At 51.5% G+C, this 24,675-nt stretch overlaps 2 protein-coding genes across 3 annotated transcripts; one reads left to right on the top strand and one right to left on the bottom strand.

The window, feature by feature from the left end:
• Positions 1-251: 251 nt before the first annotated feature.
• LOC128904407 (protein Wnt-4-like) lies at positions 252-3,892 on the bottom strand. The gene is made up of 5 exons (XM_054188708.1): positions 3,828-3,892; positions 2,794-3,032; positions 1,778-1,909; positions 1,467-1,609; positions 252-719 (listed from the first exon to the last, which is right to left on the bottom strand). Exons 1-5 carry the CDS (start codon positions 3,890-3,892, stop codon positions 252-254), a joined length of 1,047 nt encoding a protein of 348 aa, XP_054044683.1.
• Positions 3,893-5,379: 1,487 nt separating this feature from the next.
• On the top strand, positions 5,380-16,059 carry LPAR5 (lysophosphatidic acid receptor 5). Of its 2 annotated transcripts, XM_054188706.1 has the most exons (3): positions 5,380-5,413; positions 6,843-6,941; positions 14,390-16,059. In XM_054188706.1, the coding sequence occupies exon 3, from the start codon at positions 14,720-14,722 to the stop codon at positions 15,830-15,832; it is 1,113 nt and encodes a 370-aa protein (XP_054044681.1). In that variant the 5' UTR covers positions 5,380-5,413; positions 6,843-6,941; positions 14,390-14,719; the 3' UTR covers positions 15,833-16,059. The 2 variants fall into 2 exon arrangements, with proteins under 2 accessions (XP_054044681.1, XP_054044680.1); XM_054188705.1 differs by lacking the exon at positions 5,380-5,413 and having other exon boundaries at positions 6,549-6,941.
• Positions 16,060-24,675: the final 8,616 nt, after the last annotated feature.

The raw sequence follows: 24,675 nt of genomic DNA, 5'->3' as shown, positions 1-24,675 counted from the left end.
ACCACAAAAAGCCCAGTGAGGCTGGCGAGACGACACTGTGTGGGGAGCACCCAGGAGCTGATGGCACCCCCGGAGCAAGGGGCTGCTCTCCAGCAAGACAGCAAAACCCCACATCTCCTCCACTCCCTCTCCAGCTGTGTGTGTCTCCCCTACACTTTCCCCTTCTTCCCTGTGGCTCTCCTGAGGCTGTCCTCTCCCTGGCCACCTTGCATTCCCCCCGGCAGCCTCCCACCACCCTGGCTCGCTCCCCCTCAGCGGCAGCTGTGCACCTCCACCAGGTGCCGGCACTGCTTGCACTTGACGGAGCAACACCAGCGGAACTTGCAGCTGCATCGCTCCACCACCTCCGCCTGGGCCGTCTGGAAGCCCCTGCCGCAGCACAGGAGCTCGCAGCCGTCCATGGCTGGGGATGTCCGGTTGCACTGGCGGCCGGAGGTGCCGAATACCCCACGCCGGGGGTCCCGCTCGCAGAAGTCTGGGCTGGCCAACAGGTAGACCAGGTCATGAGCCGTGTAGGGCTTGAAGCGAGAGCTCTTGGGCACCAGGAGCTTGCGGGAACCGACCCGCTTGGGGTGAACCTCCGTCGCCCCCTCAAACTTTTCCTTGAGGACGTTGCCCACCTTGCGGAAGGGAGGCATGACCTTCCAGCACGTGCGCACCTCACAGGAGCCCGACACACCGTGGCACTTGCACTCCACCTTCATGTGGGCCAGGAGAGCCTGGAGAGCAGGAGACAGCTGCCAGCCAGACCAGGGACACTCTGCCCTATGCTTCCCATGCCTACGGGGCCCCCATCAGCCACCATTCCCCCATGTACCTCCCATGGGGCTGGAGGGCAGGAACACCCAAAGGGAAGGAAGGGAAAGGGAAAGGGAAAGGGAAAGGGAAAGGGAAAGGGAGCAAAAAAGTCTTTTTAAGACAGGCCAATACAAAACAGAAGGGGATCCGCTCTGTGGGAAACAGGTTGACTTGGGTGTCTAAGAGAAATCCCTGAGGCAGGGGAAAAAATGGGGACCTCCTCTGGCCCATGGGGCTGTGGGGAGGGGAATAGATCTGCCCAGAGCCAGAGGATGTTCTAGGGACCAGGTCTGACAGCGGCCCCTGCAGAAGATGGTGTCTTTGCCCAGGAGGGGCTGGAGGAGCAGGGAAACCCTTCAGAGCAGAATGGAGAAATTAATTTCCTTTGCAGAGAAGGCCAAGGAAGGTAAATCACGGCTGGGGTCTGTGAGGAAAAGGACTCTGCGCAGAAATGGGTAGGGGAGACCGAGACCTCACTCCGTCCAGGCGAGGAGCCAGCTCGGTGGCAGTGCTGGCCTGAGGAAAGGCAGCAGGACGCAGAACCCCTCTGGGAGCTCATGGCTGCCCTGTACTGCTCCTCTGGGTAAGGGAGCTGGACCGAGCTCCACCTAGCCAGGGAGAAGCTCCTGAAGCCGGGCTTGCTTCCCAGCCCTTGTTCCTGCCCTTACCTTCCTCCCAGCCTCATTGTTGTGCAGGTTCATCAGCACCCGGCTGGAGGAGATGCCGCGGCTCCTCTCAGGGTTGTCTACGAAGGCTTGAGAAAAGGCAATCCCGTAAGACAAGTTATCAGAGCAGCCCGACCATTGGAAACCTGCAGAGGGAAAGCATCCTTGAGACGAAGATGGAGAAGCCCTGGGAGGAGCTCCCAGAGAGCTGAGGGCTGTGGAGAAGGGAGATGTCTCCTCCCCTGGTGAAGTTCTCCTCACCCATGGATCTTCTCCTCTGCCACCCCCTCCCTGCCACCGCCCTCCTCCTTCACCTTCGGGGCTGACTCCTCGGATCTTGCGGTCGCAGCCACACTTCTCCAGCTCCCCGCGGCTGCAGGCACGAGTCACGGCAAAGGCAATGCCGGCAGCAGAGATAGCATGGATGAAAGCAGACTCCCGCGTGCCTGCAGCGGGGCGAGAAATGGCACCAGTCGACAGAGCGGGGACGCACTGATGGGACACGGCAGGGGGAAAAGAGTCTGTGACACTGCATGCAAGAAGGATGTATTCAGGCGGAGACTGCTCAGGAGAAATCTCTGTTAGGATGCTGCAGTTCCCAAGGCCTGGAGCCAGCAAAGGAGATGGCTCTGCAGGGTGCTCCTGGCTCAGCGCCCTTGCCTTTGGCACCCCCAGTTCCTGGGCTGGGTGTCCCATTGCGGGAGAGAAGTCAGCAGCTCCCAAGGGATGTGAAAGGGGAGCCATGGTGGGGGAGTGTCAGGGGCTGAGCCTCCCACACAGAGAGGTTTGTCAGGGAGGACCCTGCTGCCTTGTCTCTAGGAGCCAGAGAGACCCTGGTCATAGCTCCCTGTATGGCTCCTTCCGTGCAAACACATGCAAAATCTCTTCCGTGTTGTTCTGGGGGCATAGGCAGATCCTTTTTCCCTGGCCTGCAATGAAAAGGGACTGCAGCTTCAGAGAAAAAGGCTTGATTTGAGCTGCTACTCCAAAGGGCTGGGCTGGTGGCAGGGTGGGGGAGAAGATCTATCAGTCTGCAGAGCTGGTACCCAAAATGCTGGTATCCAGAGGGCACCAAAAAGCCAAGCCTGGCCAAATTAGGAAGAAGTCTGGCCAGAATATTAACATTTGTAGCAGCACATGCATTTGGTTCGGTTTGCTGTGTGTTGACAGCTTGGTTAGCATGCGGAGGAAGGCACTGGCCACTCTGCAGCTTGTCCCAGTGTGACACTTGCACACTGGCCCAGAAAAGGCTGATGTGTCAAGGGGACCCCATGGGTGTACTGAAGGGACCGCACGCCGGCTCTGCCTGCGCTGCCTCCCCCTTGCTGACCTTGGATGGCGACCTTGCCGAAGACCTGCAGCCCCTGCAGGGTGGAGCAGTTCCACCGGCGAGAGTGAAACTGGTGCTGGCACTCCTCCACAGCCAGCTCCGCGCCTCGCTTCACCGCCTCCATGGCTTCCACCTGCCGCCGGCAAACGCGCACCTGCTCTTCCACCAGCCCCATCAGGCCCTCGCAGGCCCTGGGGTCCCGGAGGACTGCCCGCAGAGAAGGCTGCTTGGCCAGGTACCTGCAGGGCGAGGGAGAGATTCAGTCGCACATGGGCTAGAGTCAGGGCCACATCTGTGCGGAACTAGCCCTCTACAGCCTTATTTTAGAGCAGAAACGGGGCATGGAAGGGGATGCGCCTCCTCTTGTCTGTGCCAAATTGGACATTCCTGCTCCCTGTCCTGGTCTGCGCCTCTCAGCTTCATCATCCTTCTCCCTTCATGCTCCCAGACGTGCCCCTCCTGATGTGCTGCCTTTGGGTTGCCCAGATTCCTTCTTCCACCCTTTTCACAGAATCACACAGAATCACAGAATGGTTTGGGTTGGAAGGGACCTTAAAGATCACCCAGTTCCAACCCCCCTGCCATGGGCAGGGACACCTCCCACTAGACCAGGCTGCTCAAAGCCCCATCCAGCCTGGCCTTGAACACCTCCAGGGATGGGGCATCCACAGCTTCCCTGGGCAACCTGTTCCAGTGCCTCACCACCCTCACAGTAAAGAATTTCTTCCTAATATCCAATCTAAATCTACCCTCCTTCAGTTTGAGGCCATTACCCCATGTCCTATCATCACACTCCCTGACAAAGAGTCCCTCCCCATCCTTCCTGTAGGCTCCCTTTAGGTACTGGAAGGCTGCTATAAGGTCTCCCTGGACCCTTCTCCAGGCTGAACAACCCCAGCTCTCTCAGCCTGTCCACATAGGAGAGGTGCTCCAGCCCTCTCATCTGTTCTCACAGATCTGCCCGCTTTCTTGGGAGATATCGCCTCCCCAGGTGTCTTTCCAACCCAGATTGTACAAACACAAACCATACTTACAGCCAGGTCACGGCAAGGGCATGCTGCACGGGGATCAGCACCACATACAGCCACATCATCTCCATCCTCTTCCTGGCAAAACTCCACCTTCAGCCACGGTGCAGCAGGCGCCTGAATTCCCTCCTGCGACCTCCCACTGCCTCTGCCTGACAGTCGCTCTCACAGCAGCTCTGGCCCAACGCTGCAAAGCACAGGTAGCCCCTGCCCTGGGCAACGACCATGGGCTGCCCTGGTGTGGCTGCCAGCATCGGAGACCCAGTGGCCCGCAGGAAACTGCCAGGTTGGCCCTGCGAGGGTGTCCACGCGGGTGCTGTTCCCTACCTACAGCTCGGGTGGCATCGTGGAAGAGCTCTGAACCAAGGCTCTGGGGTGGGCATCCGTCGGAGGGAGCTCACATGGCTGGGGACAGTATCAGTGTCGGACCCCCAGTCTCTGCCGTCCTGTCAGCAGATGATCTGGTTGTCTTCCTCCACAGTCAAGCTGCTTCATCGGCAGGAAGCAGCCTGAGACCCAGTCAGCAGCAGACAGAGCCTTCCACGCAAGAAAAACCTGGCAGCGCCAAGCAGCTGTTGCTAGACCCACCAGCTTGTCATCGCTTTGTCACCAAGCCCTTTGGGGAGCTGGAGAGTTTCCCTGCAGTGGCAGCTCATGGGAGCAGAGAGGAGAAAACCTGCTGCCTCCCTCATCCCCAGCCGCCGTCCTTGAGGACCCTCCCTCATCTGCCTCCTCCAGGCTGGAGATTCTTCTGTTCTACCCTGCAGCCCACATAGCTACGGCAAACAGACACAGCCCGGCTGCTCCCTGGCTCTCTTAACTCTTTCCCTGGCACGTCTCCCTTCACCCCCCCTCCATTTTCTTCCCCACGGCAAGAGGGACAGTCTTTGCCCTTCTCCATAATGGGGTGGCTGCTCCTCTTTTCAGCGGGTAGCCCTTTCCTAAGAGCCCTGGGAGTCCAGGAAAATGTGAGTTGTGTGACCGGGGAGCTAAAACTTTTCTCCTGGGAGAAAAGCCTGCTGTTCCCCCCGCAGGCCTGGAACCGCCCCACCTCCCTGGAAGATGAAACTCCTCATGTGTCCCGGAGGTTTCTGCTTTTCCTGTCTGAATCATTCAGAAAGTGAAACACCGCTGGCTCTGGCCCTGCTTTGGTTCTTCCACCATGGCCCCACATGTGGGTTAACCCCTTTGCTGAGCTCTTCCACGTTTCCCTGCACAAAGAGGTCTGAAGAGTCCTGGGGTTTATGAGTCAACCTTTCAAACCCGAGCAGCCTCTCTCCTCGCCTTCCCAGCTCCCTGTGTCCCTCCTTCTGTTGGGTCCTTGCTCCTGCTTTCTGGAGTCAGCACGGCAGGGTGGCAGGCATGTTGGGATCTGCAGCATCAGGGTGTAGCCTCCAACACCCGCCCCAGTGATCTGGTCTTACCTGCTGCCGACTCAGACTGCGGTGAGGAAATGCCAGGGGTTGCGCTGCTCTTCCCCAGGAGCTGAGCCTCCAAGGGACAGCGAGGGGCAAAGGTGTGAGCCCTCTTGGTTGGGGTCGGGGGGCGGGGGACAACGGCGTTCACGGACTGATGCACCGAGACCCGGTGAGGTGAGTGAGCCTGGCGGGGTGAGGGATGCTGTGGGGCAGGGCGGGCTCGCGGGCTGGGCTAAGTGCCACCGTGTCCTCCTCTCCCGGCACACGCGGCAAAGCCAGGACTGCCAGGCTCAGCCAGGTGTGTGCACATGTGTGCGGGGGGCGAGAGCCTCGGAGTTGGGCGGGGGGGGGGAGAAGTTCCCCTAGAGGGTGTCAGAGACTCCTTTTGCAAAGGGAGAAGGAACCCCCCTGCCCCAGTATATCTGCAGGCTTGTATCGGTACCAGAGTCTTGACAGGAACTGAAGAGACACAAAAAGCTGTGAGAACAAAGATCCCGGCAACTAGGAAGTGAGAAAAGGGGTCTGGTTAAAAAAGAGAGGCACTAAAAAGGCACAGGGTGAGATCAGTGGTTCGGGTGCTATTGTAGCCTCCAAGGATTTATGAGCAGCGGGAACATATATCCCTTGGCGTGTCACCCCCTGAATGAGGAGGCAGTGATGGCAGAACAAGGCAGGCAGGCAGTGAGAAAGTCAAACACCAGCAGCAACAGCCAGAAGGAGGAGGAGCTGGGCAGGGGCTGCAGGGAAAGAGGGAGCCCACAGGCATGGCACCTTCTTCTTGGGGCAGTTGCTGCTGGGGAAGGACGGCGGTAGGATTCGGAGCGTCCCTGTGACCTGTGTCTTCTTCCAGATGTGCTGGGACTGGCAAAACAAATTAGGACTTGAAGCAACAGAGTGACAGATCCCTTCCCAGCTGCACTTGGCGGTGCTAGGTCACGGATGTCCTGCCAAATCAGCCCTTGCACTTTCTTAGCGCCGTGCCTCCTGTAGCCTTAAACAACAGGGACTGACATCTGTGGCAAACACGCCTTTGCCTGCCACAAGCACTGACACCTCTTCAGGGCTCGGTTCTTTTTGGGTCCCTGACACGTCCCAGCAGTGCACAGGGGGGCCCCCGGGGAAGGAGCTCATCCCCAGAGCGCCCAAGCCCATGGGATTGACTGGACCATGAGCCTCTTGTGCTCAAATCAAGTTTGCTCTCACTTCCCGTATTTCACTTCTACCTCTTGTTTGGCAGTATTTTGGGGAGGGGGTTGCTTTAATTTTCCTCTTTCAGTCCTGGGGGTGGCTGAGTTAGCATGGGAGGAAAGACGAGCGAGTATTTGGCACTATGACCCAGGGCAGGTCTCCTCAATTGCAAGGACACCTGGGTGTTTCTTCTTTCACGATTGCGTTTGCTTTCATAAGATGTGTTTTAACTTATCAGCTTTGGATAGCAAAGTTCACGGTTTGTGGCCAGCCAGAAGTGCGTCAGGAAGTGAGAAAGGAGGAGGGATGAACTGCAGCATGACAGACATAGAACCAGCCATGGCACGGCAGGAGACAGCTCTGATTTTGATGTGCAATTAGCCAAAGACCCCAGCTGGCTCTGTTTTGATTCAAGGTGCTCGCAGTTTTGGTGCCCGGGATTGAGACCTCTTCAGCGACAGTGACCGCCAGCCAGCAAGCCTGCGCGTGCCCTTGGCTCTTCACCAGCAGAGAGGTAAGTGAGACGGAAACTTCTGGAGAGCTGGATGTTCTGGGCACTCTGGGCGCTGGTCCCCACCAGCTGCTGCGCATTTGCTGCCGGATCTGACCACAGGGCACTGGGGGAACCTTCTACATATCTTCAATTCACTAGTGAACCTAGAGGTGTAAGGCAAATCTCAGGATTTATTCAAATGGAGGCTTTCTGTGGGATCCTGTGATACTAAAACCACCGGCAGCCTGCAGAGCTCACTTGCCAAGGTGCCCACAATGGAAGTCCTCTTCCACGGTGCCCTCAGGAGATGAAGATGGGGGTGACACCTCTAGGGAGTAGGCAGTAGCAGTGTGATCAGACCTTGTGAGTTAAATACAGATCTCTCGGCTTTTTTGTCACGTATCTCATTAAAACCAAGTCATCCTAAGTCTTGAATGTCTTCACAGTTCTAATTATCACAATAATCTAATTTCTTAGTTAGAAAAAAGGTGAAAAGTGGGACTTAAATATCACCTACAGCAGGTAAAAAGCATCCACATTTATGAAAAAATATATTTTCCATTTCTAAAGCAAAGCTGGGTGGTTTTTTTGAGGTTTGGTGCGCTCTTCATCACTTCCTCTTGGTTTCAGATTTGCTAAGCGAGCATGTGCGGTTTGTGTTTTCAGCTGCACTGCTCGGCACCCCAGTGCTGCGTTCTCCACCGGCATATATGGGGCTGTCCCAAAGCGCTCCAAGGCTTAAATGACAAGTCATTCTTGGAAACACTGACCCTGCGGCATGCTCGGCAAGATTTTTCTAGCTCTCTTTTTCCACCTCATTTCTCAGCCCGATGCATAACCCTGTCTTCTACCACGCTGTGCTCCTTCGTCACTTTTGCAGTGCTAGGAAGGCAGCGGCTATTGGTGAGATAGTGTCAGGAGAGAAGTTGCCCAGGACCAGGCAGCGAGATGCCAGGCATTCATCTCATCTCAGGGCACGCCTGCCTCTTCCAGCCCCTATAGGCAAGCACAGCTAGGGTTCCCCACCTCCCAAAAGAAAAAAAAACTCAAAATCCCCATGGGTTTTGCATGTTCCTGCAGGGACTCCTTGTCTAGCAGCTGTTTTGCTGCCCCTGGCAGGAGGTGCCCGTCCCTGGGGCCAACCTCTGGCTCGTCTCAGTCCTGCACCCCACACCAGCCAGGGCAGCACTTGGGGGAGGCACGTGGCTGTCGTCCCAGTGAGGTGGTCACAGGAGGCGTGTGTGGGAGCTGAGGATGGTGCATTTTTTCAACTGCTTCTTTGGGGTTATCTGCCTATTCTCCAGCATCACGTTCTCCTCTCCCCTCACACAGCAACAGCAGTCAATGTTGCCCCCATCTCACACCTAATACCAGCACCTCTTCCCCCCTCACCGGTGTTTTCCCTTCCTTCTAGTTTCTGCAGCTCCTCCTCCCCTGCAGCCCTCGCTCATTGCGTGTGTGTGTGTACATGTATGCGCATGTGCACATGTGTCACATCTATGTCACCCCCCTGTCCCCCCTCCCAGGGCAAGAATACTGGCAACAAATTCATTTTCCACCTGAAAACAGAAAGAAGTATCTGCCAAGGTAGCATCTGTAGTTTGAATTGCTCTTTTCTGTCCCTGCTGGGGAAAAGGCTGTGGTCTGGGCAGATGGCCTTCAGGGGCTCATATTGATCTTCACTGAGGGGTAAAAAGATGCTTCCTCCCCTTCCTGGGACACTTAATGTCAGTCACCAAACAGAAGGGTCCTTCAAGCTTTCAAGGCAGCATCTCATCATGAGGGAGGACGATACAGCTGTAGGTACCGTTGCCTCCTTACACAGCTGATGACATGAGATCCCCTCAGCAGCTTTCGTGTCGAGCGATGAGTACTTGAGGTTCTTTTAGAGGCAGCCACAAAGAACATGGCCTATGGCTCTCAGACATTAACCAACAAAGATAATACAACCACTTTCAGCTCTTCTGTCTCCCTGCTACCAGCTTGCTCTACCCGTAGCTTTCCTCTTCAGTGAGGAACAGTCAAAACAGTGCCTTCAGAGCTCTGCAGGGAAGCGCTCTGTTCCCACAGCTTCCAGAGACCATGCACGTACGCATCTCATTTCAGGTCTCTGAGGTCTTGATTATAGTATCTGTTATGTCAAATTTGAGACTATCAGCTTAGCTTCAATAACACCACCATTAGCAGCTTCTGTGTTTCCATCCACCCACCAAAAAAAAAAAAAAAAGCCCTCAAAACCTGCAATCTATTTTGATCTATTTTGCACTCTTGGTGATCTTTGCTGCCAGTTTAGAACTCTGCTGTTTGGCATCCCAAAGGCTGAAGGGCTAGTATGTAAGGAAAGACCACTCAGAAAAAAGGAAAAGGTGATGGTGGGTAAAAAAATAAGCAGATTTCTTGCACCGGTGTGCATGGCAGGAAAGCCTGGGAGATTTCCATGGCAGAAACTCTCTTTACAGGGAAATTCATGAAAGGACTGTTTCTGATCAAAACGGTGGTAGGAACAGTTATGGAGCAGCAACAAGAACTAAGCAGTGTCTGAAACCACACGGCTCCTACCCCAGAGGTCCGAAAATAACTGAAGGGCGAGAGACCTGACTAACTGTGATGTCGAAACATTTGCTTAAAACTGCTTTTAAAGGCTCACTAACCAGACACAATTTGAGAGAAGGCTCTTGGGGGATATCAGACCAGGGAGCCTGATGTCAGTGCTGAACAAATTAGTAGAAGCTATAATAAAGGAAAAAATCAATTGGCATGCAGTCACATCTCATTACTGGGGAAGAGTCATCATGGCTTTTACAAAGGGATGCTGTGCCTCACAGTCCTTCTTTGAAGGAGTCAACGAGCATGTGAACGGTGATCCATGTGGATTTCCAAAAGGTTTTCAAAAGGGCTCTCAGCAGTGGCGCTTAATGAAATTTAGAGGAAAGGTTCCTACATGGATAAAAAGTGCCTAAAAGATAGGACAGAGAATGAGGGTAGATGGTTGGTTTTCCTAGTGGAGTTCTAATACACCAGTGCTGGGGCTTGGGCTGTTTGACTTATTCATGAGGGATGAATAATGAAATAACAAATCTGTCGGAGGCATAAAACTATTCAAGTTAGAAAAGACAGCGGTCGGCTGCAAAGAACTGCAGAGATTGAGAGAAGTGTGAGTGACTGGCCTTAAAATAACAGCTGAAATTTCATCTAGCTAAGTGACGAGAAAAACCAATCTGAACTGACCGTTACCCCTTGCAAAGGAGACCTGCACCTACTCAGCTCTGTACATCCACATCATCAACATCATTGTGTATGTTTTGAGCGCCCCACCACAGGGCTCACAAAGGCTGTAGCAGAAGTGGAAATGTCCTGAGAAGGACAGCAAGGACAGAACAGCTCCTCTGCGAGGAACAACTCTGAAAGACAATGACCCTTTAGCCTCAAAAAATAAAAAAGGTTACTGAGGGGGAATATGGTAGACCTTTATAAAGTCATCAGTGATAAGGTGAAGGTGAACAGGGATGTTTTTTCCACTGTCTCTTCCAGCACTAAAACTAAGAGCTGAATCTAGCCGGTGGTGATTCAAAAATGAGTACAAGGAAGTGGTTCTTCACCTGAGATGCGACTGAGCTCTGGAACTCATTGGCATTCCTGGCACTGGATGTTGTAGATGGTAAATTTTACATGGACTCAAAAAGCAACTGGAAAAAATCATGAAAGAAAAGTTCCTCGAGGACTACTGAATACAAATAGGTCACCTCTGGCTCAGGAAACTCCTGGGCTACAATATGCTGGAAGCACGAAGAGAATTTGAGGGAGTATAACTACCTGATTGCACTGTTCCTACATTATCCCGTCACCATCCACGATTTGAGATAGAACAGACCACTGATCTCACATGGTATGGACTGTGCTTACATATTATTCTCTAGAGGCGTTTATTGAATACCTCTTGATAAAAATAGCTTGTCTGTGGAGACAAGTCACCTTCACCTGACTGGTGACTGGTCTAGATACACCTTCACCTGACCTGGCTGCTCTAGGTACACATGTGAGAGCAGGTCATAATGTCTCACAGAGTCTCAGTCTCATTCACTTTGTCTCAGTCAAGATGAAGGTCTCACCAGTCTGTTCAGCCCGCAGTCATTGCAGGGTTTTGGTGCTAGCAAAAGCTGGCATATGGTCCTTGAGATTTTTTGAGGCATTTAATAATTTTACTTGAAACCAACAACATTCTTGCACATTTGTCTTGTCTTGTTGGATTATCTTATACTTTAAACTTATGCAAGTATTCACACAAAGTTTTCATCCACCAAGAAGGGTGAAAGCCACTCAGATAGAGCTTGTGAAAACAGTAGAAGTTCCTCTAAGAAACTTGTCTTGGTGGTAGACCTGCCCAACAACACATAAGGATGGGCAAACTGAATCATAAAATCATAGAATCACAGAATGGGTTGGATTGGAACAGACCTTAAAGATCACCCAGTTCCAACCCCCCTGCCATGGGCAGGGACACCTCCCACTAGACCAGGCTGCTCAAAGCCCCATCCAGCCTGGCCTTGAAAACTTCCAGGGATGGGGCATCCACAGCTTATCTGGGCAACCTCTTCCAGTGCCTCACCACCCTCACAGTAAAGAATTTCTTCCTGATATCTAATCTAAATCTCCCCTCTTTCAGTTTGAAACCATTACCCCTCATCCTATCACTACACTCCTGATAAACAGTCCCTCCCCATCTTTCCTTTAGGCCCCTTTTAGGTACTGGAAGGCTGCTATAAGGTCTCCCTGGAGCCTTCTCTTCTCCAGGCTGAACAAGCGCAACACTCAGCCTGTCTTCATAGGAGAGGTACTTCAGCCCTCGGATCATCTTCATGGCCTCTGGACTCACTCCAACAGGTCCATGTCCTTCTTGTGATGAGGACTCCAGAGCTGGATGCAGTACCCCAGGTGGGGTCTCACAAGAGCGGAGTAGAGGGGGAGAATCACCTCCCTTGACCTGCTGGCCATGCTGCTTTTGATGCAGCCCAGGATGTGGTTAGCTTTCTGGGCTGCAAGTGCACGTTTCTGTGTCAGGTCGAGCTTCTCATCAAGCAACATCACCAAGTCCTTCTCCTCAGGACTGCTCTCCATTCTCCGCCTAGCCTGTATCTGTGTTTGGGATTGCCCTGATCCAGTTGCAGGACCTTGCATTTGGCCTCATTGAACTTCATGAGATTCACACAGGCCCACCTGTCAAGCCTGCCCAGGTCCCTCTGGATGGCATCCCTTCCCTCCAGCATGTCAAGTGCGCCACACAGTTTGGTGTCATCAGCAATCTTGCTGAGGGTGCACTTAATCCCAGTGTCCATGTCACTGACAAAGATGTTAGTGCCAGTCCCAATGCCGACCCCTGAGGAACACAACTCATCACTGGTCTCCATTTGGATATTGAGCCATTGATCACAACTCTTTCAGTGCAACCATCCATCCAATTCCTTATCCACCGAGTGGTCCATCCATCAAATCTTTGTCTCTCAAATTTAGAGACAAGGATGTCGTGCAGGACAGCGACAAATGCTTTGCACGAGTCCAGGGTGATGATGTCAGTTGCTCTTCCCTTATCCACCAATGCTGTAATACCATCATAGAAGGCATTACAAATGTGTCAGACACAATTTTCCCTTAGTAAAGCCCTGTTGGCTGTCACCAATCACCTGCTTATTTTCCATGTGCCTTAGCATAGTTTCCAGGAGGATCTCCTTCATGATGATCTTGCCAGGCACAAAGGTGAGACTAACCAGCCTGTAGTTCCCTGGGTCTTCCTTTTTCCTTTTCTAAAATGGGGGTTATGTTTCCCCTTTTCCGGACAGTGGGAGCTTCACTGGACTAATTGATATCTGTCTTGCCCTCTTGTATTAGACCTCCACTTTCATCGTTTAACATATTGTTGCCAGAACGAATCTTTTCCTACCTATGAAGTCAGCACACGCTTCTTCTGTCTCTAATAGATCCTCCCTCCAGATCTATACATTGCCCCACAATGCCATCCAGAAGGTCTGACGTGCTTGTCACGCCTGTCAAGTTGTTGGGTGGCTTCCTCTTACAGTAATATCAGCCTTATGTAAATATTTCCTCTAGACAGAGAATTTTACTTTCCTTTTGAGGTAAATCACGCTCTACACGGGCTCTGTGAGAAAGTCCCTATCAAAACCTTGCAAACGGCTATGGGGAATTCTGTCATGTTCACCAACCCCTGCTCCACTGTGACAGCTTTGAGAGTGGATGTCTAGTTTTAGGAGCATAGAATTAAGGCTTTCTCTAGCCCAGCCACCTACTCAAAGCAGGATCAAATGAGGTTACCCTGGACTATGTGGAGTCTGGTCTTGAAAAGCTCCAAGGATGGAAACTCCCCAACTTCTCTGTGATACCTTTTGCAATGCCTGACCGTCCTCACAGTGAAAACATTTTTCCCTATATTCAGTATGAATCTCTGTTTCTTCAGTCGATGCCCATTGCCTCTTGTCCCTCTGCCATGCCCCACTGAGAATAGCTAACTCTGTCCTCTTCCAGTAACCACCTTGTAGGTATGGGGAGGCTGCAATTATGTCTCCTGGAGCCTTCTCTTCTCCATCTGAACAAGCCCAGTTCCCTCAGCATCTCCAGCCCCCAGACCTTTTTGTGGCCTTCCGCTGGACTCACTCCAGCTGATCAATGTTTGGCAAGGTAGCATTAGTATCTAGAATTGTTAGCAGTCTCCCACCACTTCGGAGTAACAGGTGTGTTTGTCCACATGTATCCCATGGCCCTTCCCGCTTTACTGTGTGCTCCCTTACCTGGCTGTGCTGCTCTGTGTTTGTGGGACATGGGCTGCTTCATGCTTTCTGGTGTTGTAAGCAGGAAAATGATCTGAGGACACCCAATCCAAAGGAACTGTATGAATGTAAGCAACGTAAGGAACTCCACCTAGCTAGGCCTCAGGTCTGTGTGGGTTGTTTCACCTAAGAAAAGGAGCCAGGGTGGAGTCAAGTCTAACTGTAGTATAATTATTTTTATCTGCAATGGATGTACAAAGTCCTGTTTCTCTGATATAAAACAATACTATGCAGTTTTTATTTTAAGTTCCTTTGAGTCAGCGTTTTCCCCTCAAAATGCTTGCCGTCTTCTTTTTCTGTCTCCCTCTCTCTCTCTCTCTGGTGCTGCCTTGACTACTTTCCCTGTGTGCTCTTGTGCTCTCCCTTTCTTGCATACATGTGCTCTCAGCAGTGATCAAAGCAACGTGCATATTCTGGGGTTGAGAGATAAATAATTCTGTACATCAATTATCTTCTCTGTGCTCTGGCTTCTTCTGCCATCTAATTACTCTCTTTTTGACTATCCATTTTTCTTAGTCTTTTGGTTTCTTTGTGAGTTCGTGCAGCAGAAGCCATCATGGTGGGATTTTGACCTTTCAAGAGATTTCCCCCTCTAACTTAAACTCTCCTGTCTTGGTCTTCCACTCTGACCAGGAATCGTGCTGACATTGAACAACTGGCAATGACCCTCCATCACATCAGCATCCCCATAAGAACTGGAAGGAATTGCTGAACTAGAGGCAGAAGCTGGCTCTAGGTGACTTCGTTACCATCCCAGACAGATGACCAGTGACCAGCAATCCAAAGCAGCACCCGTCAAGAGAGAGGTGTGCCCATCTATCTCCCAGATGCAGATGAGGGGAATGACCTGCCTGTGGCATTCCTAGAGGGGAATGACTTCTCCCAGTGTTTTTCTTTGTGCCTCCTAAGCCCACCAGCAGGCTCAGCCATCACAGCGAGACTCTTCCCTCATCCCTGCTGGGCATGTCAGCTTCTAACGCGTCTCAGACATGCAAGGATTACAACTTCATCCACCACCTCCTCCTGCCTGGCTACATCCTGATATTCGTTACAGGTCTGCTGCTGAACGTGATGGCCCTATGGATATTCATCCGCTACCTGCGCCTGAAGTCTGTGGTGATGATCTACATGTTCAACCTGGCCGTGAGCGACCTCACCTTCACGCTCCCACTGCCGCTGCGACTCTACTACTACTCCAACCACCACTGGCCCTTTGGTAACACCCTGTGCCAGGTCTCTGGCTCTGTCTTCCAGATCAACATGTATGGTAGCTGCCTCTTCCTCCTGTGCATCAATCTGGACCGCTACGTTGCCATTGTCCACCCACTTCGCTGGCGGCATCTGCGGCGCCCCAAGGTGGCTAAGCTCCTTTGCCTGTTCGTCTGGGTTGTGATCTTCATGGGCTCCATCCCCACAGCCATAGTCCACAAGCAAAACCACTGTAATGTACTGAACCGGACCGTTTATCTGTGCTTTGAAAGCTTCAGTGACAACATGTGGCAGAAGAACCTCTTCCCCCTAGTTGTCCTGGCTGAAATCTTGGGGTTTCTCCTGCCCCTCAGCGCTGTAACATACTGCTCGATTCGGATCTTTCAGGAGCTCTGCAAGGACGGCCAGACGAAGACCCTGCGACAGCAGAAGACAGTCCGTCTCCTCTTGGTCAATCTGGTCATCTTCATCATCTGCTTTGTGCCCTATAACACTACCCTGGCAGTTTATGGGATGATAAAGGCCCGGGTGATTAAAGTTCAGGAAGAAACACGGACCTCTGTGCGCCAAGTGCTAATTATGACAATGCTGTTGGCCAGCATGAACTGCATGCTGGACCCCTTGATCTACTACTTTAGTACTGAGGGTTTCCGTAACACCTTTAAGAAACTGCGGCGGGGACAAGCCTGGGACTCAGATATAGGGACGCTTAAGAATCAGGTTGTGGACAATAAGTCAATCCGAGACCGCGCTGTCTCAAAAGTAAAGAAGTTCCCAGCTGAAAACTTTATCCATCCCAGTGAATCTTTGCCATCACTTCCTACTGCAGTATTTTTGAATGGCCCTATTGAGGACTCGGAAATATAACCACAGAAAGGTTATACCATTGCTGAGTCACCCGTTCAATAATGACAGCAAGACTGTGGGAAACAGCACAGGGTAACTTAGCAAACTCTTTGAGGGAGCCCAGCAGACTGTATGTGGGTGATGGTGATGATACAAAGCTGAAGGATGAAAGGTTGTTTTGAATAAACAGAGATGTCTCGGTGACATGGTCCCACCTGACTCTTTTGGTACAGGAAACACAGTGGGGAACGAGGACTCGAAACAAACCTGGTGCGTCTAGGTCTGGTCAGCACAGATTCCTGTAGCAAGTCCATGCTGCCTGAGCACCTCCTTGGCTGCACAGTAGCACGGAGCAGTTGTGGGTATAATCAGAACACAGATACGGTACTCACTGCTGACAGAGTGAATTCAGTAGTAATGACCGAGGGAAACTTTGTTGTTTTTTCAACTAGATGCTTCAATGTGAGTCTTAAGTCCAGCTTGGGGCACCTAAATAAGTGTCTTAATTTTCCAGAAAGGTTAAAGCATTTAGCAACCCTTGCTGGGGTCAAGGAGAGCAGCTGAGTGTTTAGTACTCTTGCAGAAGATAGGTTCCAAATTGCACAGTAAGTCATAGACCTTAGCGAAACAATCTTTGGGAGGTATGTCAAATGTGCTTGTGCAGCTGTACGCACACACATATGCAGCCCAAGGGCTATACATTTACCTAACACAAAATGGCTTGGGAAACACTAGCATACTTAAAAATACACCCGACATTTATAATGGCCCCAGAAAAAAAGAGAGGATACCAATACTGTTGTCATTTCTGAAGCTCACGTTGACATCAGCGCTTTGCACTTTCCCGACGCTCGGCTGTCGGGTGATTGATTTCAGGTCTGAGTGATTTTCAGTCTTAAAAAGAAATGATGTCACAGAATGAGGCTGCGGTGAAGTATATTTGCTTGCACTGTTTGTACATGCTTTTTCAGCCTGCGCTGTATGCGAAAGCCCTATAAATCTCCCCAGAAGCGAGAGATCCAGCTGTACACAGGCAGTGCCAGAAATCCCAGTTATTCACTCCTGCATCCAAGGGTTGCCTTTCCACTTGCACTGGGAAACAGCCTCTCTGTGGCTTCCAGCAGGACTCGGGCTATCCCAGAGTGGGCCCGTTAGGGTACATTTGAATTTCTGGGGAAAATTTTAAAGGGATAGTGAGGGAAAGTGACAAGAAATGCTGTTCAGAGTAAAGTCCTGGTTCCTAGACTTCTAAATTTGCAATGAATCTTATTTGAAGTCCCTACCTCATGACTGCTCTGGGAATAAATGTGTTGTAATGCATCATGGCTTTGTGTTACAATGCAGTTTAGGAGACAAGAGGTTTAAATCCATCTTTCCAGTCTCACTTGAAGACTTGCCCTTCTACTACCAGTGTCTGTAGAAGCAGGCCAAGATGATGAGCCCTTCCACCGAGAGATGCTTGTGTCACAGGCTGCCCAGCTCCATCTCCTTTCTCAGCCCGTGCATCAGCCTGGCCAGTGCATCAGCCCGTGCATCCAGCAGGCCAGCCTGGAAATAGGTCTGCAGATGAAGGACATTTAACGGTGTCTGAGAGACGCAGTGAGAGAGGTGGAGGAGGGCTTGCAGGGCAGTAGGCATTTCTGTTTTGAAAATTCAGGACTGCTATGTGAATGTGAATCATTTCTGACATAGCGTAGTGCAGCTGGAGAGGAGAGTGAGCTGTGTGCGTACCTTCTGCTAGGATCTGATGTTACTCTTTTGTTCTGGGATTTACGGGGTAATGGAGCGATATTAACAGCAACTGCACTGCTGTCCATTTCCACATCTTCCTCCACCTTCCTCTTTCCTGTATCCCTTTCCTTGTCCCTGTTCCTCTGGTCCTTTCTCCCTTCCTCAGATCTAATACGTCATGCACTCAAGCATCAACACAATGTCTTCACCGCTAAATCTTCTTCCCTGCCCAGAGAAGTTGATTTATTCTTTTCTTTTAACTTGGCTAGAGCGCTGCCATAGATTCACAGAAAGATTTGGGTGGGAAGGGACCTCTGGAGGTCTCTACCCCAACTCCTTGCTCACAGTGGGTTGTTGGGGGCAGCGAGGGCTGGCTGGTCCCCAAAGAAAGGGCAGCTGAGAGCCAAGTGTGGTAAGAAGGCAGGCAGAGGGAAGGGGCTTCCCTACCAAGGGGAGCACCCAAGCAAGGTGAGCAAGGCAGGTACAGTTAGTAGCCGGGTTCATCTAAGAATCCAGATCATCAGACAAGCCTGTAGTGACGAGGCACGTCCAAGGTCCAACTAAGAAGTCAAGTCAGCATCGGGATCAGGTCTGGAGGCAGTAACCAGGGTGAGACACAGTCTAGCAATTGCCAGACAAGTCCGTCATGACAAGGCACGTCTCGGGTCAAGCCAGGAAGCCTATCAATGGGTCTAGATCAATACAGTGCATGGTCAGGCACAGGCAAGACTGCTCAGGCAGGAGCCAAGGGCAAGAGCACCAGCCTAAAAGCAGCTCCCTGGCTAAGGCTCCAGCAGAGACTTCTGGAAACTCTCCCCAAAGCCACCAGAGGGAAGGGACAGCCCTCAGCCACACTGTCTCTGACCTGGCCCCAACCTCATGCAGCCAAAACCCCAGGAGCAGAGAGGGTGCACTCGGGACCTTGAGCTAGTTCAGGTTGCTCAGGGCCTTGTCCAGGTGTCTTCTGAGCACGTCCAAGGATGGAGAGTCCTCAGCCTCTTGGGTCACCCATGTCAGTGCTGAAATTTGCCCTGGGGAGAAGCATTTCCTAATGCTCAGCAGGAATCGTGGCCAGCAGGTCGGGGGAGGTGATTCTCCCCCTCTACTCCACTCTCATGAGACCCCACCTGGAGTACTGCATCCAATTCTGGAGCCCCTACTACAAGATGCAGACGTGCTGGAATGTGTCCAGAGAAGGGCCACGAGGATGATCAGAGGGCTGGAACACCTCTCCTATGAGGACAGACTGAGAGAGTTGGGGTTGTTCAGTCTGGAGAAGAGAAGGCTCCAAGGAGACCTTATAGTGGCCTTCCAGTACCTGAAGGGGGCCCACAAGAAAGCTGGAGAGGGACTTTTTAGGATGTTGGGTAATGGTAGGACTAGAGGGAATGGATTAAAACTAGAGATGAGTCGATTCAGACTGGACGTTAGGAAGAAGTTCTTCACCATGAGGGTGATGAGACACTGGAAGAGGTTGCCCAGAGAAGCTGTGGATGCCCCATACCTGGAAGTGTTCAAGGCCAGGCTGGATGGGGCTCTGAGCAACCTCGTCTAGTGGGAGGTGTCCCTGCCCATGGCAGGGGGGCTGGAACAAGATGATCTTTAAGGTCCCTTTCAACCCTAACGATTCGATGATTCTATGATTCTATGAATCTCCCTTGTTGCAAGTCACAGCTGTTGCCTCTTGTGCGTTCTCAGGGCCACTGTGAGCAGATTCTGGCTCCATCTTCTCTAGGCAAGTTTGCCAAGTATGAATGAAATGTTGGGTGGCAGATGCCACTCCTTTGGAAGAGGCTGCTCCGCTGCCAAAGGTACAGTATCCCCCCCAAAACGCAACACACAATTTCTCAAAAAGAACATGAGAAAGCATCATCTTTTCTTATGGTATCATTCCCGGGGGGGAAAAAAAGAAAAAAGCAGAACTATTTTCACCTGGAACATTTTATAAATATTCAACCTCCAGCAGAGGAAATTTTAGCTCAAATATTTTGACAAAATTATAAATAGCTGAAAAGCCAATCTCTTAATGGATCTCATCAACCAGTATAACAATAAAGGGAGCTGCTGGTCATGCTACACCCAGCAGAAAAGTTCCTGACTTCGGGTTTCTCAAAGCTTTCCTTAATTGTTATATGTAGCCAATGGTGTGCCCAGTCTGGGCTGCTGGGTTTTGCCCTTTGGGTTTTAAATCATTTTCAGCTTGCATCAGTTTTGTGTCATTTTTGAGGATTCTAGTGAAATTTAATCGCTTTGGATTCTGGAGAGGATTTTGGTTATTTTTTCATGTCTGCCAGAGAGAATCAGCGTTAGCTAGGTCTTCTGCTTCTGCATTTTTGCCTTTGTTAGCCTTATTTTTTTTATTCCGTCACGTGGTGATAAAGAAGAGAACACGTATGTACTGTCTCTCAGTGAAATGAATCACTCACGCTATCTTGCTTTATAGCTTCTATTTAATGAGGATGTATAAAAAAGCCAAACAAACAAATCCAAAAGTCCCAGGGTATGGCGGTGTCCAACGATACCAATTGCTACCAAACGGAACCCCTTTAAAGCATGTGTTTAAAACAACAGGAACAAACTACATGGAGCAATGGTATTCAAGAAAGGGAAGATAAATGGGAATATAAACTCAGCAAAGCCTTTTCAACCTGTATAATTGACCCTCTATGTCCTACTGCGATAATTCTTGAATTAGTATTCTTGCTCAGTATGTCAGGGGTAAAAGATGCCATTCATTGCTCCCCTGCACTTTGTGTCACGCACAGATGTGACCATTAAACAAATGTCTTCTTATGAAGTAAGACTGAACAAGTGAAAGGTCAGAGAGATGGCAAAGTAGCACAGAAAGCTTATTCTATGTGGATAGGACGGCATATCTGCAAAAACGCATAAATACTTTGGGATTTCAAGTCTTTTGACTTCCAGAACAGACATGCCAGTCACTTCTGGAAATGGTTCCTCATTTGGATGATACAGAAGCATATTGTTATGACTATTAATCGTGAATTGAAAAGTATTTTATACTTTCTAGAAATCCACTGACACTCTGGGTTCTGTAAGTGAGCTTGAAAAGATGTTTCACAAGTCCCAGAACAAGCCAGACTTGATCTTTGAATTGCTTTTATTACTGCTTGTGTTCCTTCCACCACCTACTGGCCGTATGCCTCCCACCACTTCATGTCTCCCTCCCAGGAAACATGTATTTTGTATTACAAACACCCTGAGCAACTTAAGCTGTTCCTGCTTTGAGTCTGAGAGGCTATTGCTCCCCCCCAACCACCCTCCCCCGGCTCCGCTCCCCTCCCAGTCACTGGGAGTTGAAACAGATGTCCTCCAGAGGTCCTCCCAACCTAAATAATTGTATGATTCCCTGACCTTGTGTTTTAGATGCTGAGCTGGTATCTCAAGCATTTTTCAGCTTCTTCATTATCATTCCCTCTCAGAGCTGCTCTCGCTCAGATCACCCTTTGCGTGCCCTGCCTGCCTTCCAGCTGCAGACGGAGTCCTTGAGCCTGTGGCTGAGTGTGGTTAGTCTAAGCCTCACGTTTCATGAGTTTATTTTGAAGCTTTTCTTTCACACTCTTGCATCCTGCAGTGCTAACAGAATCTCAGCAGAGGCCAGGCTGCCGCCGCACATCCTGCTGACCCAAATCGTCGGCAGGTTTCCTTGCCGTTTTCCACATTTCCACGCATGGACCATTTTTTGTTTGTCTTGCGTAGCACCTTGCACAGTGAGATGGTGGTCTCTAAGGGCTCCCAAACAAAATGCGAAGAAATAGCATAATATCAGTGAAGAACCTGCTATGCTGCTCATTTTGTTTGAGGATATTTGGGAGTCTGGGTGTGCTAAAACCAGACATAGCTATGACTGCTTTAACCTGTTTCACTTAGATAGTAAGAGTGGCAAGGCCGCGGTGATCTAGTCTTCCATGGGAGCGGTAAAACATCCCTGCCCTCGCAAAGGCTGCCCCCCGAAGTGCAGGCAGTCACGAAGTGCAGGCAGTCACTCTCCGCTTCGGTCCCTGAAACACAAGGGAACAAGAAAGTACTTTTCTCCGGGAGAGCAAGGGGTGAAGGGAAAAGATCAAACTTTGCACCACAAAGGGACGATGAAAGAGATTTTTCTGACTCTGGGTGAAAAAAAAAAGGGGGGAGGGGGGGGAGGGGGAGAAAACCAGTACAGACATCACTGGGCTGTAATGCAAACTGTCACTGCGTCAGGAATGGACTCGAATGACGGGTCCAAACCCTCAGCATGGTGCGACACCTGGAACAGCCTCTTCCAGCCTCAGAGAGATACCTGCAGGGTCTCAACCTCTTATTCTTTGCCTTCCTAGGAGCCCAGGAGCGCCTGTGTGGGAAAAACACACCGAACCAGACGTAGCCAGGGCTAGCTGAAACGATGGGGGGGGGGGGGAGGGAAGGGTGTGCTTTCACCAAAATGAATGTTTTGCGACGGAAAAGGTCGTCGTGATGAACATTACCCTTTGCTTTCTGACTCGGGTCGGTTGATGCTTTTCAATCTGAAACAACAAAAGAATTTCCAAACCAGCACAGAGATTGCACCTACCCGTCCCTCGGCGACCACACACGAGAGACACGGAGCGTTTGCTAAACACAAAGCGGCAAGCGGCCCTCCCCCGCGGTGACAGCCTGCAGCTCCCCCCCCCTCCCCCCGGGAGGGCGGCTCTGCACCGGGCGGAGGCGGCTGCCGCCCCCCGCCGCCCCGCTCCCCGCCCCGCCGCCCGGCCCCGCTCGCCTTCTCCGCGGCCAACAGCGGCACCCGCCGGCGGCGGCGGCGGCTGCTGCGCGGAGCCGAACCGGCGGGTACCCCCCCGGCGGGGGGGGCTCTCGGCACACGGCCGCCGCGGGACCCCGACGCAAGGGAAGGACCCGGCGGTGGGGGGCGCTCAGCTCCCTGCAGCACCGACCCCCTCCCCGGATGCCCCGGGGACGGTGCCGCAACCGCCGCACCGGGGCAAAGCAGCGTGGCCGGGCCGAGGGCACTCACCGGTTGTCCCCAAGAGGACGCGGCCCTCGGACTTGGGGCTCGACTTGGGGCTGCCGGGGGGGGGCTACCGGGGTGGCCGCTCCCCTCTCAGCCCGGCGCCCACCACGGCAGCGACTCGTAGGGCGCTGGAACTGGCTTTACGGGACCGGGGAAGCGGGTACCCGGCCCCCCCGGGCGAGCTGGGGCCAGGGCGGGAGGAGGGGGACCGGTGTCCGCCGGGCGTTGGTGGCCAGCGCTGCCAGCCGGGGGGCTCGTTGCCAGGAGCGCAGCCACCGAGGCTGATTGCCCTGCCTTGTCCTGCGGCAGGGCACGGCTCTGTTTCTTCTGTCCTCCTCTCCAGCCCGCTCAGCCTTTGGGAAAAAGCCATTAAAAAAAAAAAAAAATTAAATGGTAATAAAGGGAAGAAGCTGTAAAACAGGATGAATTAAAGGTGCAAGCGCTACTTCCCCGGAGGAGAAGGGGAGTTAATTTTGTTGTCAGGACAGCAACAGCCCAGTGCGAGGTGAAGAACAGGGAAGCAACAACAGTAAAAGCCTTTGACAGTAACCTCGCCCATCGCACCGGTCAGCGTCTTCCGTGAGGGTTTTACCTGGTCAGAGGCCAGCAAATGCTGAACGCGTGCATTTAGGGAGCGCTGAAATGAACGCAAACGCACCCCAAAAAAAGGTTTCGAAGGCCTGCACTTTGGGTTCGGAAATGCCAGACTTAGTTTTCTCCTTGTGGGCTCCTTGTGCATAGGTGTCACGGTTGTCCTTGGTTACGCAATGACAGATTGTTTTCTCCACGAAGTCCCTTCTTTGTTCCCTGCGTAGGAAGAACACCGCTCACAAAAAGAGTAAAAAAAAAAAAAAAAAAAAAAGTAGCTGTTTGCTATTTTTCTTTTTTTTTTTTTTCCACACATGCAGTCTACAAATCCATCAGCTATTTACTGCACATATCTGAATGAACTGCGTTCTGCAAACAGCGCTACTGATCTTCTCATGGTTTTCTGGAGTATTTATCATTACCGCATCCAATGGCTTCATAAATTTGAATTAACTTCTTTCACAAGAGGCCCATAAGCCGATATGGTATTATTACTATTCTATAGGCAGGAAACTTAGCAGCTAAAATGTGTGTTCTGAATTACTTTGGATGTCACTTTTCGGAGTGCTATGTAGTACATGTACATTCTTTGTGTCACTCCTACTGATTTCAGTCACACATACAAGACCCAGGCAACTCTGCGAATCAAACTTCAAAGCCTCAAGCCGCGAGCCTTTGCAAGAAGGGGTAAAGGACTGGTGGCTTTTATGGGACAATTTGGTGTGTGTGCTGATGCCCGGCGTCACCTGGGGGCTCTGGGGCAGAGGCAGGGGCTGCAAAGGTGGTGGCAAGGGGTCCGCAACAGAGGAGATGAGTTTTCAGATGCTCCTGTATCAGTGTGCGACAACTAGATAATGAGCAAGGGGAATTAGACATTCTCATTGATGAGCATGCATTTGATATAATTAGCATTACAAAAAAAAAAAAAAAAAACCCCGGCGGGATGATTTGCATGATTGCAGCCTATTCAGAGGGGACAGGGAGGTTAAAAATGGAAAAAAAAAAAAGCGTTGGGGAAACATGCAGCTTAGGTGCAGTTTAGGGATAGCAGTCGCTGTTGTGCAGCCACTGAAAGCATTGCAGCGTGCCGGGCAGGCTGTGGAGCCGAGGCGGGGTGAGGGGGGGACGCTATTAGAGACCTGAATCTGGGTGCTGTGAGAGACCCAAATGTGGGAGATGTATGGGAGACATGTGGGAGACTCCTGCAGCCGTAGGAACGATGCCTCGTTAGCGCTTGCTGAAATTATTGGAGACGAGCAGGGAAAGGATAGGTGCTGCCACAAGCTGGCTTGGTTTTGGGGTGCGTTGCGATGGCTAGCGAAGCATTAGTGGTTGGCCTGGGAATCAGAGGTTGTCTTTGTGACCCGGTTGCCTTGCTCGCCCCACCTCGAGCGTAACCTGAACCACCAACACGCCCGCTCAGTGCTCCAAAAGGGACCTGCCTCCAGAGGAGGGAAGTGATATGGGGACTTAGTCGGGAAGAAACACAGTGACAGGAAGATACCAATGAGATCTGGCAGTTGGTTGCACAAAGTTT

Source organism: Rissa tridactyla, chromosome 1, assembly GCF_028500815.1.
Source record: "Rissa tridactyla isolate bRisTri1 chromosome 1, bRisTri1.patW.cur.20221130, whole genome shotgun sequence".
NCBI lineage: Eukaryota > Metazoa > Chordata > Aves > Charadriiformes > Laridae > Rissa > Rissa tridactyla.
Note: the sequence above shows the minus strand (reverse complement) of the source record. Positions and strands in the feature narration are given on the sequence as shown.